Source organism: Saccostrea echinata, unplaced genomic scaffold (genome assembly GCF_033153115.1).
Source record: "Saccostrea echinata isolate AGI-Se365-2 ecotype Australia unplaced genomic scaffold, CSIRO_AGI_Sech_v1 ptg000009l, whole genome shotgun sequence".
Classification (NCBI taxonomy): Eukaryota; Metazoa; Mollusca; class Bivalvia; order Ostreida; family Ostreidae; genus Saccostrea; species Saccostrea echinata.
In genome coordinates this window covers 15,425,925-15,438,300 of record NW_026889758.1, presented here as the reverse complement: position 1 = coordinate 15,438,300, position 12,376 = coordinate 15,425,925, and the positions used below count along the sequence as shown (strand labels likewise).

The following is a 12,376-nucleotide window of genomic DNA, read 5'->3' as shown; positions in this document are numbered from 1 at the left end:
ATCAAAGGTGAATGGAAAAGGGGAATAACTTCTCTCAGTAGAATACAAATTAATAGAGCCCTGCCCAGGACCAGAATGCTTAGACGAATGGTCCAGATGTTTAAAAATCTGGTAGAAATACGCTTACTCATATCATTTAAACTTTTACTCAGTTTGCTTCCGATATGCCCAGAAGCAGAGTAGAATTTCACAGGTACAATGCATTTTCACTACAGATTCAACAAAGCCTTACCCTAACACCAGAACCCAAGACCAAGGGTCAAGAAATTTACAAATTTGGAAGAGTTACCCTCATCTTCATTACTATGGACTTCAAAGAATTAACACTTTTCCACTATATTATCAAAAGTCCCCCCCCCCCCTCGTTATGCCAGAACCCCTGACCCTAGGACCACAAGATTTAAAAATTCTGTTCGAAGCTCCCATTTTCATCATATCTAAGCAAACCCCCCCCCCCCTCCTCAAGAACCCCAAAAACTGAGGAGATATATATAAAAATTTTGGAAGAGGCATCCTTGTCTATCATAATCATGCACTTAGTTTGTTTAAATAATCTCCAGTAGCAGAGAAGAAGATTTTCAAAGAATCAATGCATTTTCACTATATAATCAATAGAGCCCTGCCCTAACACCAGAACCCCTGACTCTGGGGCCATGAAATTCACAATTTTGGAAAAGGCATCCTTATGCATCATAACCATGCACTTAGTTTGTTTAAATAGTCTCCAGTAGCAGAGAAGAAGATTTTCAAAGAATCAATGCATTCTCACTATATAATCAATAGAGCCCTGCCCTAACACCAGATCCCCTGACCCTGGGGCCATGAAATTCACAATTTTTGAAAAGGCATCCTTATGCATCATAACCATGCACTTAGTTTGTTTAAATAATACCCAGGAGCAGAGAAGAAGATTTTCAAAGAATTAAAGCATTTTCACTATATAATCAATAGAGCCCCGCCCTAACACCAGAACCCCTGACCTAGGGGCCATGGCTTTCACAATTCTGGAAGAGGCCCACCTCCTCATCATAACTATGTACTTAGTTTATCACCTTAATGCCCAGGGGCAGAGGAGAAGATTTTCAAAGAATTAATGCTTTTTCACTATATAATCTATAGAGCCCCGCCCTAACACCAGAATCCCTGACCCTGGGGCCATGAATTTCACAATTTTGGAAGAGGCACTCTTGCTCATCATAACTATGTACTTAGTTACTTTATTAAATATCCAGAAGCAGAGAAGAAGATTTTCAAGAATTAATGCTTTTTCACTATATAATCAATAGAGCCCCGCCCTAACACCAGAACCCCTGACCCTGGGGCCATGAAATTCACAATTTTTAAAAAGGCACTTTTGCTCATCATAACTATGTACTTAGTTACTTTATTTAATACCCAGGAGCAAAGAAGAAGGTTTTCAAAGAATTAATGCTTTTTCACTATATAATCTATAGAGCCCCGCTCAAACACCAGAACCCCTGACCCTGGGGCCATGAATTTCACAATTTTGAAAGAGGCACTCTTGCTTATCATAACTATGTACTTAGTTACTTTATTTGATACCCAGGAGCAGAGAAGAAGATTTTCAAAGAATTAATGCATTTTCACTATATAATCTATACAGCCCCGCTCGAACACCAGAACCCCTGACCCTGGGGCCATGAATTTCACAATTTTGAAAGAGGCACTCTTGCTCATCATAACTATGTACTTAGTAACTTTATTTAATACCCAGGAGCAGAGAAGAAGATTTTCAAAGAAATAATGCACTTTCACTATATGATCTATATAGCCCCACCCTGGGGCCAGAACCCCTGACCCTGGGGCCATGAATTTCACAATTTTGGTAGAGGGCTCAATGCTTATTACAATAATGCCAACAGTTTGACTGCTTGTTGTCCAGGAGTAAAGAAGAAGATTTTTAAAGATTGCATTATTTTTGGTGGTTTTAGCCCCACCCCTCAGGCCCCAGGGGGGCAGGGACCATGAAATTCACAATTTTTGTTCCCCTTCACCCATAAATGCTGTATACCAAATTTGGATGTAATTGGTTCAGTGGTTCCAGAGAAGAAGCTAAAAATGTTCAAAAGTTTACGACCGACGAACGACACACGACGTACGACGACGGACGAAAACGGATAGCAATAGGTCACCTGAGTTTACTCAGGTGACCTAATAAATATGCTAAATGTAAATATAAATATGAAATACATAAAAACAACTTGTGTGAAATACTTTTGTTTGACAACAGATACACAACTTCTTTGAAAAAATTTGTCTTATTTGTAAAGAAATGTTTTGTTCATTTCAATATCAAAAAAAGATTTTATAACCAATTCAACATATCATGATAATATCATATCATGGCTCAAATATCACAATACATATTGATATAGAAAAAGTTGTATCGTCCCAGCCCTAAATTTTCATCATACTCCATCATTACCAGGGCTTTGCTTTGCAGTAGATATTCTAGGCAAAATTGGTAAAGTTGGATCAGGAAGATCATCTGTAAACAAATTCCATTGAATAGGTAAGAAAATAGAGATACATGTATCTAATCAGGTCCAATATTTTACCTTCAAAATTTGTCCCAATTCAACATTTCATTCCAGAGATTTGAACTAATTTGACATTTCTTTCAAACAAAAATTGTCCTAATTCAGTGTTTTTTAAGACCTCTACTCACAGCCAAATATAGGCAACTCCCCGAGGAAATGTGACTATTTTCCTCAACATTAATTTTCTTTATCCAAATGTTTTTAAGATCTCAAAGTAAAATTCTTCCCAAATGAATTTTAAAAGCTGCTTTTAAAAATTTGGATGAAAAACACTGCCATTAATTAAACATTTTTTGCTAAAGAATTTCGCAAATAATTCTGAAAATGTGCTTAGAAATGACAATATTTTGGAGTGGGTGGATTTATTATTAAAAGTTTGTCCATCAAACACTTTTGAAGATTTTTCAGTACTAGGATCCTAAAAAAAATTAATAACTTGGTTCTCAGACCAGTTTTCTCAAAAATAAATGTGGGAGGTAGGCTTTTCCCCCTTTTTACCTCATAAAAAACAGATGCATGATTTTTGATTTTCATTTTACATTTCAAAACTAGCAACTTTTAACAACAGTGCTTCAACAGTGAGTGTAGAAATCAAGATCATTTATTTCCTGCTTCTTTCTCTTTTCTCTTGCATTTTCTACGTTCTGATGATTCGTGTTATGAAACAACAGAATCCTAACAACCAAAGCGTTAACTTGCAGAACCCGACACTCTTGGTGATGCATCTGGTACGTATCAATCATATCAATACTAATCTAAGAGTCAGCACCATAAATAGTGCTTATGATTTTATTAAACATCGTCGAATTTATCAGTCTTTGGATTACCCTCACTAAATGAAATCAGCAAATCTTGCTGAAGTTTTTCTTGAAATGTCCCAGTTCCAAGTTTGATAGCGTTATTGAGTTCTAGCAGCCCCCAGTATGTGCCATGAAAGTATTACATTCATTCCCTTATGAATTTGCACTGAATTCAATGCCATTACCAAACTTAATCTTGATGCCTTAACCTTTTAACTCGACGGCCATACTTGCGAATTTTAACTCGGTCCCACGTCTGAATCATCTTGATGTTTGTCATCAAACGTTTTACTGATGGGAGTATCTAAAATGCGGTCGGGGATTCTGGATTTTGGGGGGGGGGGGGGGGGCACAGTACGAGAGCATGAGAGAAATATTATTTTATTCATTTGAGGATAAAAATGGGTAATGTGCATTGTTAAATGAGATGCCAGTGGGTCTGAGAACCTAGATTTTATTTTTTTTAGGCCTAATATGAACATCGAGTTGCCACACAACTCTTACCAGATATAGATGTAATTCTCATCTTCTTTGGAGTCATCAAAACTGGCTGACCCTGTACAGCAAAGTTATCAAAACCAACAAACAATGAAACAAGAGGCCCAAGGGCCTTGACGGTCACCTGAGTACAACAATTTAGAGGATCCATAAACTGATAAATGAAGCTTTGTTGCAAAAAAGCAAGAAAAATAGTACAATTAAGATCAACAAAATAATTGTTCTAGTATCTATCTATCTGTCCCCCATTTATCACTATTACCATGCAGATTTTTAACAAAATGTCTATTACCTCTCACATTGACCTCACTTGGCCTTTGAAGAACATTTAAAAAGGTAAGTTATTTTTGTTCCATTTTTATTCATGTATTATTTCCAAGTCTACCTGATTATTTAGACTAAGAAAGTACTTTTTGTATTATACAATAAATGTTCTTGCATAATTTTCTTATTCTATTAACCTTTCAAATACATTATTTACATTGATTAATTATCAAAGGTGAATGGCAAAGGGGAATAACTTCACTCAGTAGAATACAAATCAATAGAGCCCTGGCCAGGACCAGACACTACTGGACGAAAAATGTGCTGAGAATCCCAAATTTTACTGATAATGTTTGATAATTACTGATACGGTACTGTTCTTGCTGATAAATACTGATATTTACTGTTATTATTACTGTCGTTGCTGATAATTATAGTTGTTTCTGATAAATACTGATAATTACTGTCGTCCTTACTGTTGAGTCTGATAAATACTGATAAATACTGTTGATGTGCTGTCGATGCTGAGATTTACTGATAATTACTGTGGTCTTTGTTCTTAAGCTGGGAAGGGCTAAAGAAGTACTGAGGGCTGTAAAAACCTTCAATTATTTCTTTCTTTTAATTATAAATTATCATTACGACATTTTCATATTTCTTTAAATGTTCTGCTAGTGACAAAAATTACGCTGATCTCACTTACTACAATACGGTTGTGAAAATGTTGACAATAAATAAATGAAACATTCCGCTTATATTTAGCAAATGTTTTCTACCAATCTATGAAAATAATATAATTTATCTGTAAGCAAGATAAATGGAATTTTAGAAAATAAGGCTATCTTTTAAAAAGATTCATCGCCGCCCTCTCCAGACTCCAAGATATTTGGGTAGGGAGGTCGGTGATGTTTTTTTTTTTCAATAATAAGAAATAGTTCTAAATGGGTGGGGAAAAAATCGGAATAAAAAATATTTCCTGCAGGTTAGAAAAGTTTGATTCGCACGGTTTCACTCCGTCAACTGGTCAAGAGAGGAACATTTTCTTTTTAAAGATGACCTTTCATATAGCTATTTTTGTTTTTTCTTTCTCAAAGACATTTATTTTTTTTCATTTTTAAATGTTTGGATTTCTGGACTCTGTCAAGATATTTGAAAATTTGCTCGAAAATGAGAAATTTTATGCATTTTTAAATTTAATAAAGAGATGAAAACAGAGGTGAATATGTTCAATCTGGAGGCACAGATTATTTATTTATTTATTTATTTATTTATTTATTTATTTATTTATTTATTTATCTATCTATTTATTTTTTTTTATTTATTTATTCATTCATACATTCATTTATTTGAACGTAATATAGGCATTTTAGATTCTTCCAGAATATCTCTTCTACATCTACATGTACACGATACATACAAGTGCAACCGGCAGATTGGGGGCTGATTAAATATTAGTGCATGGTCAAAATCCCAAGTGTCAGAGCGAAGGTACACATGTGTTTATGTTATTTCGATGTTGGTCTCTTAAAATTTCATGACAGGAAACATTTTTATTCAATAAGTTTTAAAATCTCATTAATTTAATTTTATGGAATGTGAAATAAGAAATGAGACCTAAATATGTTTACTTAGTAAAGTACATGTATATGATCAAATTGATCGATTTTAATCTTGTGTGGTCAAAAATTGCATGGAATAAATTGATCTTCATTGATCAAAAATCGAAGACCAGTCTCTGATTTGGCTGTATTGTGTACAAGTCTTCCGCCCCGGGGAAGAACGGGGTACAACTTGTATATTCCATGTAAATTGTAGTGGTCAGCGTAACAATGGGCACTAATTACCTATTGTTCCTCGTCTGCGGCCACCGGTGTACATAATAAACAAACTACCTACACTGTACATGTACTTTCTTCTTTGAGCAGGAAAATCTTTAATTACGGTCGCACTGAAAAAAATTATCCTGCAATATTCAATTTGTTGACGAATGAAATTGAAAATTGAAAAAAAAAACTATTTAGCAAAATAGGACATTGCAGTACCAACTTAAAGATAAAAAAAAAATGAAGTTATATACATATACATTGTACAGACTTAATATTCAATAATTATTTAATTCACATAAATCTATCTTTGCTCAGTATTTAATTTTATTTGTTAGTTTTATGCACATTTCTTGACATGCTTGAGATAAATTTAAAAGAAAATCCCGGGGAGGGGGCTACATGTATTTTCAATTCTGAATCTCGGTCAACGATGGTTTGGGGCCCGTGAAACGGAGACGAGAAATTGATACGGAACATTTGACTTCATCTTATAATTAAAACATTATGCAAAATATACATATAAATTAAAAAAAAAATAGATGGTTTAGTGAAAGCAATTATTGAAATTATATTAGCATTAACTGTTCACAATTCAGAAACAGGGAATTAAACTCCACATCGCTCAAATTTTTTATGAATTTTGAATGACAGTAACATGACCGTCACGTTGTTTATCGCACTCAAGAATAAATGTTATAGTTCTGAATTTGGTATCGTTCATTGATTCTCTAAAATAATTTTATTCATGTATATAAAAAATATGTAATAAGTAATTATAACATGTATGACTTATTAAACATAAAACTAAAGAATCAACCTTGCGCGTATCAGTTTTAAGTTAACAGTATTTCACCCCCACCCCCCTTTTTGTGCTACAATAAAGCATAATCAAGTCGGTAAGCGCCCAGCCTATACTGTTCGTTTATACAAAGGTCTCCGACAAGGAGAAAATGGAATTAAAACAATATTATAATCTCTGTACAAACCAATTTTACAAAATTCATGTCGCACGATACACAGAATGTACTAATAATTGACCCGATTCTCAAAACGAAAGTACAACTTTTACACGCGGTTGACATGTGTGTTCCAGAACAGAATTTAGCTAGACGGCATTTATGGACGAAAGTAACTTCAAGTTTTGTTTTATTTTATTTTGTTTTGTTTTTAACTGACTGACCGCGTATGACATGTATAAGCAGTTATTTACTGATCTCCGCGTATGTCCAAAGACCTAGCGCAGATTTATGTACTATTAACAAAGAATTAAAGAAAGACGTGTATTTCATTGATTGAAAATCAACTGCATAAGATTTAGTGTAATGAAGGCATAATAATTAAAATAAAAAAAAACGAAAGATAGAAAGCGTCGATACCACACAATGATATCAAATTCGCATCAAGGACATAATCAGAGAACTAGAGCGCACTGGCTATATGTATATAAAAGAGATTATTCTACAAATTAAAGATGTTTTTTTTTTATTGTTTAAACCTGACACATTCTTCAATAAAAGGACATAGTGTACACAACATAAAATCAGAATAGATTTTTTTGTGAGATATATTTAATACTGGCTAAAGTGTCTTCTTAAAATGAGAGTTGTCCATGTATGTAAATAGAGGGGGGGGGGGGGGGGGGGGGTCTCAACTTATAAAGCTCATACATGTTCAGTTCTCCACACGAAAAAATAAATTGACAATAACAACCATTGACTATATTAAAGATGCCCCCTAAAAGCTTTTGATGACAATACAAATACACGTGGAAAAAATATGAGATGGGATTTTTTTTTTAACCTTTAAGAATAAAAACTTGTTTTAAAAAGTACTTGGGGAGAAAAAACACTGCAATAACAACACAACTATTATTTCCCGCAGATATTGAAAACTTTGTGAAAGGAGAAATATAAAGGTAAAGAAAAACACAAACATTTATGATCTGATTTTAACATTATGATGTAAAAATGATTATAATAAAACCAATACATGAAATATGAAAACAAAAAAAAATGTGACTTTTTTTTGTAGAATAATTTTTTTTGTTAGAATACTGTAATGAATTTGTTGATAAAATACTTTCTTTAAAACAAATAATCATTTCTTAAGCAATTTTAGTCCCTTCCCAGATTAAAAACAATGACCACAGTAATTATCAGTAAATCTCAGCATCGACAGCACATCAACAGTATTTATCAGTATTTATCAGACTACACAGTAAAGACGACAGTAATTATCAGTATTTATCAGAAACAACTAAAATTATCAGCAACGACAGTAATGATAACAGTAAATATCAGTATTTATCAGCAAGAACAGTACCGTATCAGTAATTATCAAACATTATCAGTAAAATTTGGGATTCTCAGCACTTTTTTCGTCCAGTAGTGAGAACACTTGACTAAATGGTCCAGTTGTTCAAAATTCTGGTAAAAATACCCTTGCTTATTAAAACTTTTAGTCTGTTTGCCTCCAATATGCCCAGGAGCAGAGAAGATCTTCAAAGAAATAATGCATTTTCACTATTTAACACAGCCCTACCCTAACACCAGAACCCATGACTCAGGATCATGAAATTAACAAATTTGAAAGAGGTACCCTCATCATCATAACTATGCAATTACATGTAGTTGAAGATTTTCAAAGAATTCACCCATTTTCACTATATTATCAATAGAGCCCCCCACCCCCTCCCCCCTCAGAGACACAACAGAACCCCTAGGACCACAAGTTTTAAATATTTTGTAAAAGCATCCTTGCTCATCATAACTATACACTTGTTTCTTTGCTTTATAACCAGTAGCAGAAAAAAATATTTTGAAAGAAATTATGAATTTTCACTATATAATCAATAGAGCCCCACCCTAACACCAGAACCCCTGACCCAGGGGCCATGAAATTCACAATTTTGGCAGAGGCAGCCATGCTCATCGTAACTATGTACTTAGTTAGTTTATTTAATACCCATGAGCAGAGAAGAAGACTTTCAAAGATTTAACGCATTTTCACTATATAATCAATAGATCCTCGCCCTAACACCAGAACCCCATACCCTGGGGCCATGAAATTCACAATTTTGGAAGAGGCAGCCATGCTCATCGTAACTATGTACTTGGTTAGCTTATTTAATACCCAGGAGCAGAGAAGAAGATTTTCAAAGATTTAATGCATTTTCACTATATAATCAATAGAGCCCCGCCCTAACACCAGAACCCCTGACCCAGGGGCCATGAAATTCACAATTGTGGAAGAAGCAGCCATGCTTATCATAACTATGTACTTAGTTAGTTTATTTAATACTCAGGAGCAGAGAAGAAGATTTTCAAAGAATTAATGCATTTTCACTAAATAATCAATAGAGCCCCGCCCAACACCAGAACCCCTGACCCAGGGGCCATGAAATTCACAATTTTGAAAGAGGCAGTCTTGCTCAACATAACTATGTACTTAGTTAGTTTATCTAATACCCAGGAGCAGAGAAGAAGATTTTCAAAGAAATAATGCACTTTCACTATATGATCTATATAGCCCCACCCTAGCACCAGAACCCCTGACCCTGGGGCTATGAATTTCACAATTTTGGTAGAGGGCTCAATGTTTATTACAATCATGCCAACAGTTGACTGCTTGATATCCAGGAGTAAAGAAGGAGATTTTTAAAGATTACATTAATTTTGGTGGTTTTAGCCCCACCCCTCAGGCCCCAGGGGGGCAGGGAACCTGAAATTCACAATTTTTGTCCCCCTTCACCCATAGATGCTATATGCCAAAATTGGTTGAAATTGGTTGAGCGGTTTCAGAGAAGAAGCTGAAAATGATTAAATGTTAATGCACGACGGACGTGGCACGACAATGGACAAAAACGGATGGCAATAGGTCACCTGAGTGACTCAGGTGACCTAAAAATCACAAATTTCCATTCTGATAATTAAACAAAGTGTGACGTCAATGAATTTACATGTATCTTAACTCATCTTAAACAATACAAATAATAGAGTAAAAACTTACAGGTACAAATGGCCTTGCATCTGGATTCAGCCCTGACGTACACGGCAAACTATAAAACATTTGTATGAAAATGTCATCACACCAGGTGTGTCTTAATGTTATACAGATAATGAAGACTAAGAAAACTCATACAATTTTTACTGGATTGTCAGACTATAATTATTTCATCCTCTAATTAAATTTTCCCTCGTGGAAATTACAGCAAAACACAGAAATAATGCTGAATTACTAAATTTCTCAAAAACAACTGCAGATTGAAGTAAAAATTGCTTTTTTTTTTAAATAATAACTTTTTATCTGCTGAAGCATTTGGTATCTTCTCCTCTTCTTTGTTTTTCTTCTCATTTCCTGTACTTGGTTTAGACTCCACTTGTGAAGAAACCTGCCCCAAGTTCATTTCAACAACTGTCTTCTCTGCAAAATTTGATATCTATTAAACCTTGATTATAGAGTTTATTTTCAGAGACAAAAATGCATAGTTTGTTCGTCAAAGACTGCATTCAATATAAGCTTATGCTTTCATTATAGTCTTCTGAAATACTTTTTATCAAATGTGTACACATACAATTACAAATTGAGAACACTGATACAGATTTTACAACACATGTATTCCGTGGTTATGATCGTCTAAATTAATAGTTCAATTTTTTTCCTGCATTTGGTTTAGCCACACGTTTGTTGGTCCACTTTGCACAGCAACATTCATGTACATATAAGTAAGAACAAATTTTCCTCATCATTTCTCATCTTACAAGTAAGTAATAGGATTACCTGTGAATGACAACTGTTTTCCACAATTAGAACAAAACTTTTGAGGAGGGTAGACAATGTTCTCACAAATTTTCTCCTCATCCATTTTGTTGTGGCACATCATGGCATTCTCTATAAAGATATCTGGATTAATCTTCCATCCACACATGGTACAAAACTTAAACTCCTTTTCTAGCTTTTGTCCACATCCTACTCCCTCTGTTTTCAACTTTGGACACAAGACTGCATTAATCTGCTCATTATCTGAAAAATCAAATCACTGCATACAATTCTGAAATACAAAGTTAAAACTTTCAAGCTTAGAATATTTTTTTTAATTCAACTTTCATTTTGAATTATTTTTCTCTCTTTACAATGTGCATGTCAAGAAAAAAAGAGTCCTTAAAACACACCAGTGCTAGATACAGTCCCTCCGGTACTTTCATTTCCTATCTGGCCCTCTGCTATACATTCTGTCTTATCTTTAGCCTCAGCATTAGGGCTGCTCTGTTTCTTATCTGATTTTTGTACCCCACTTTCCTGAACAGGTGCCCCCTCCTCCCCCTTTGGAACCTGCTGATCCTTGCCTACATTCTCTACAGAGACACTGTCAATCTTGATGGTGTCTTCCCCCAATAGATGCTGTTGATCTTTTCCCATATCCTGTGTACAGACATTGTCAATCCTTATTGTGTCCTCAATCAGTTTATTCACCTGGCTCTCACACTTCTGACCACCAGATTTTAGGAGTTGTTTCCCCTTTCCTTTACCAAGTCTTTGACCTTTTCTTGCTGTACCAGTCTGCTGACAATTTTCTTTGTCTACTTGGACTACTTTTGCTATAATCAATAAAAGTAAATATTATTTCAAGAATTCAGATATACATGTACATGTACCTCCAACAAGGAAATACTAGAAGTATTTTTTCTATAACTTCATGCATAATATTTGTCTCAGAAATTGCTAGATACTGTTTAATATTATACTTTCAGGTCAATTACTTGAATTTGATTCACCGAGAAACATTTGTTAAAAAACACTGTTAACTCTCAATGATGAAACCAGCACAATAGAACTTGGCAACAGTCAACATTATTTGACGATGGGTGATAATTCCCAAAAAACCGTGACTGCATGAAATCTATGCTCGCACACTTCACCTTTCTTTGTATATGTTTAAAACATTCAGTATAATAAACACTGCATGTAGTTGAGGGTAATATTGAAAATTTTCCCCCCAATGAAACCACTGTCAACCAATGCACAGCCTCGGTTGACAATGGTTTTCTTGGGGTTAAAATTTTCAATATTACCCTAAACTAAATGGAGTATTTATATAATGTAACCCTGTTCACTCCCTGTTTTATCATGTAATATAACAAACACAGTTGAACTTTGGTATCTCCCAACATTGATACCATAGATATGTCGGAGTGAGTTAAAAGCCAAAAAACTTTTTCTTTATCTACAAGTATATCTCAGATCCTTTGATATCATAAGCTTTATCTAGGTTCCACTGACTTTGAGATAAGAACATTTGACTGTATTTGTTTTGTTTACCCTTTTATTCTGCGTACATGTACCTCTTTTCATTGGTGTCTCTCTGACTTCTTTATCCTCCTCCTCCTCATCGCTACTGTAGGTATATCTGGTGGGCTTCTTCACATTT

At 34.4% G+C, this 12,376-nt stretch overlaps 1 protein-coding gene across 1 annotated transcript in view; it reads right to left on the bottom strand.

Moving 5' to 3' along the window:
* Positions 1-12,376, bottom strand: part of LOC133181861 (helicase-like transcription factor) — a 46,277-nt gene that overhangs the window by 23,472 nt on the left and 10,429 nt on the right. Inside the window, exons 10-16 of the mRNA XM_061316498.1 lie at positions 12,291-12,376; positions 11,121-11,546; positions 10,729-10,971; positions 10,248-10,371; positions 9,958-10,006; positions 3,866-3,917; positions 2,447-2,509 (exon numbers count right to left, since the gene is read on the bottom strand). Of these exons, the coding sequence (XP_061172482.1) occupies positions 2,447-2,509; positions 3,866-3,917; positions 9,958-10,006; positions 10,248-10,371; positions 10,729-10,971; positions 11,121-11,546; positions 12,291-12,376 (1,043 nt within the window). The remainder of the gene's footprint in view (positions 1-2,446; positions 2,510-3,865; positions 3,918-9,957; positions 10,007-10,247; positions 10,372-10,728; positions 10,972-11,120; positions 11,547-12,290) is intronic.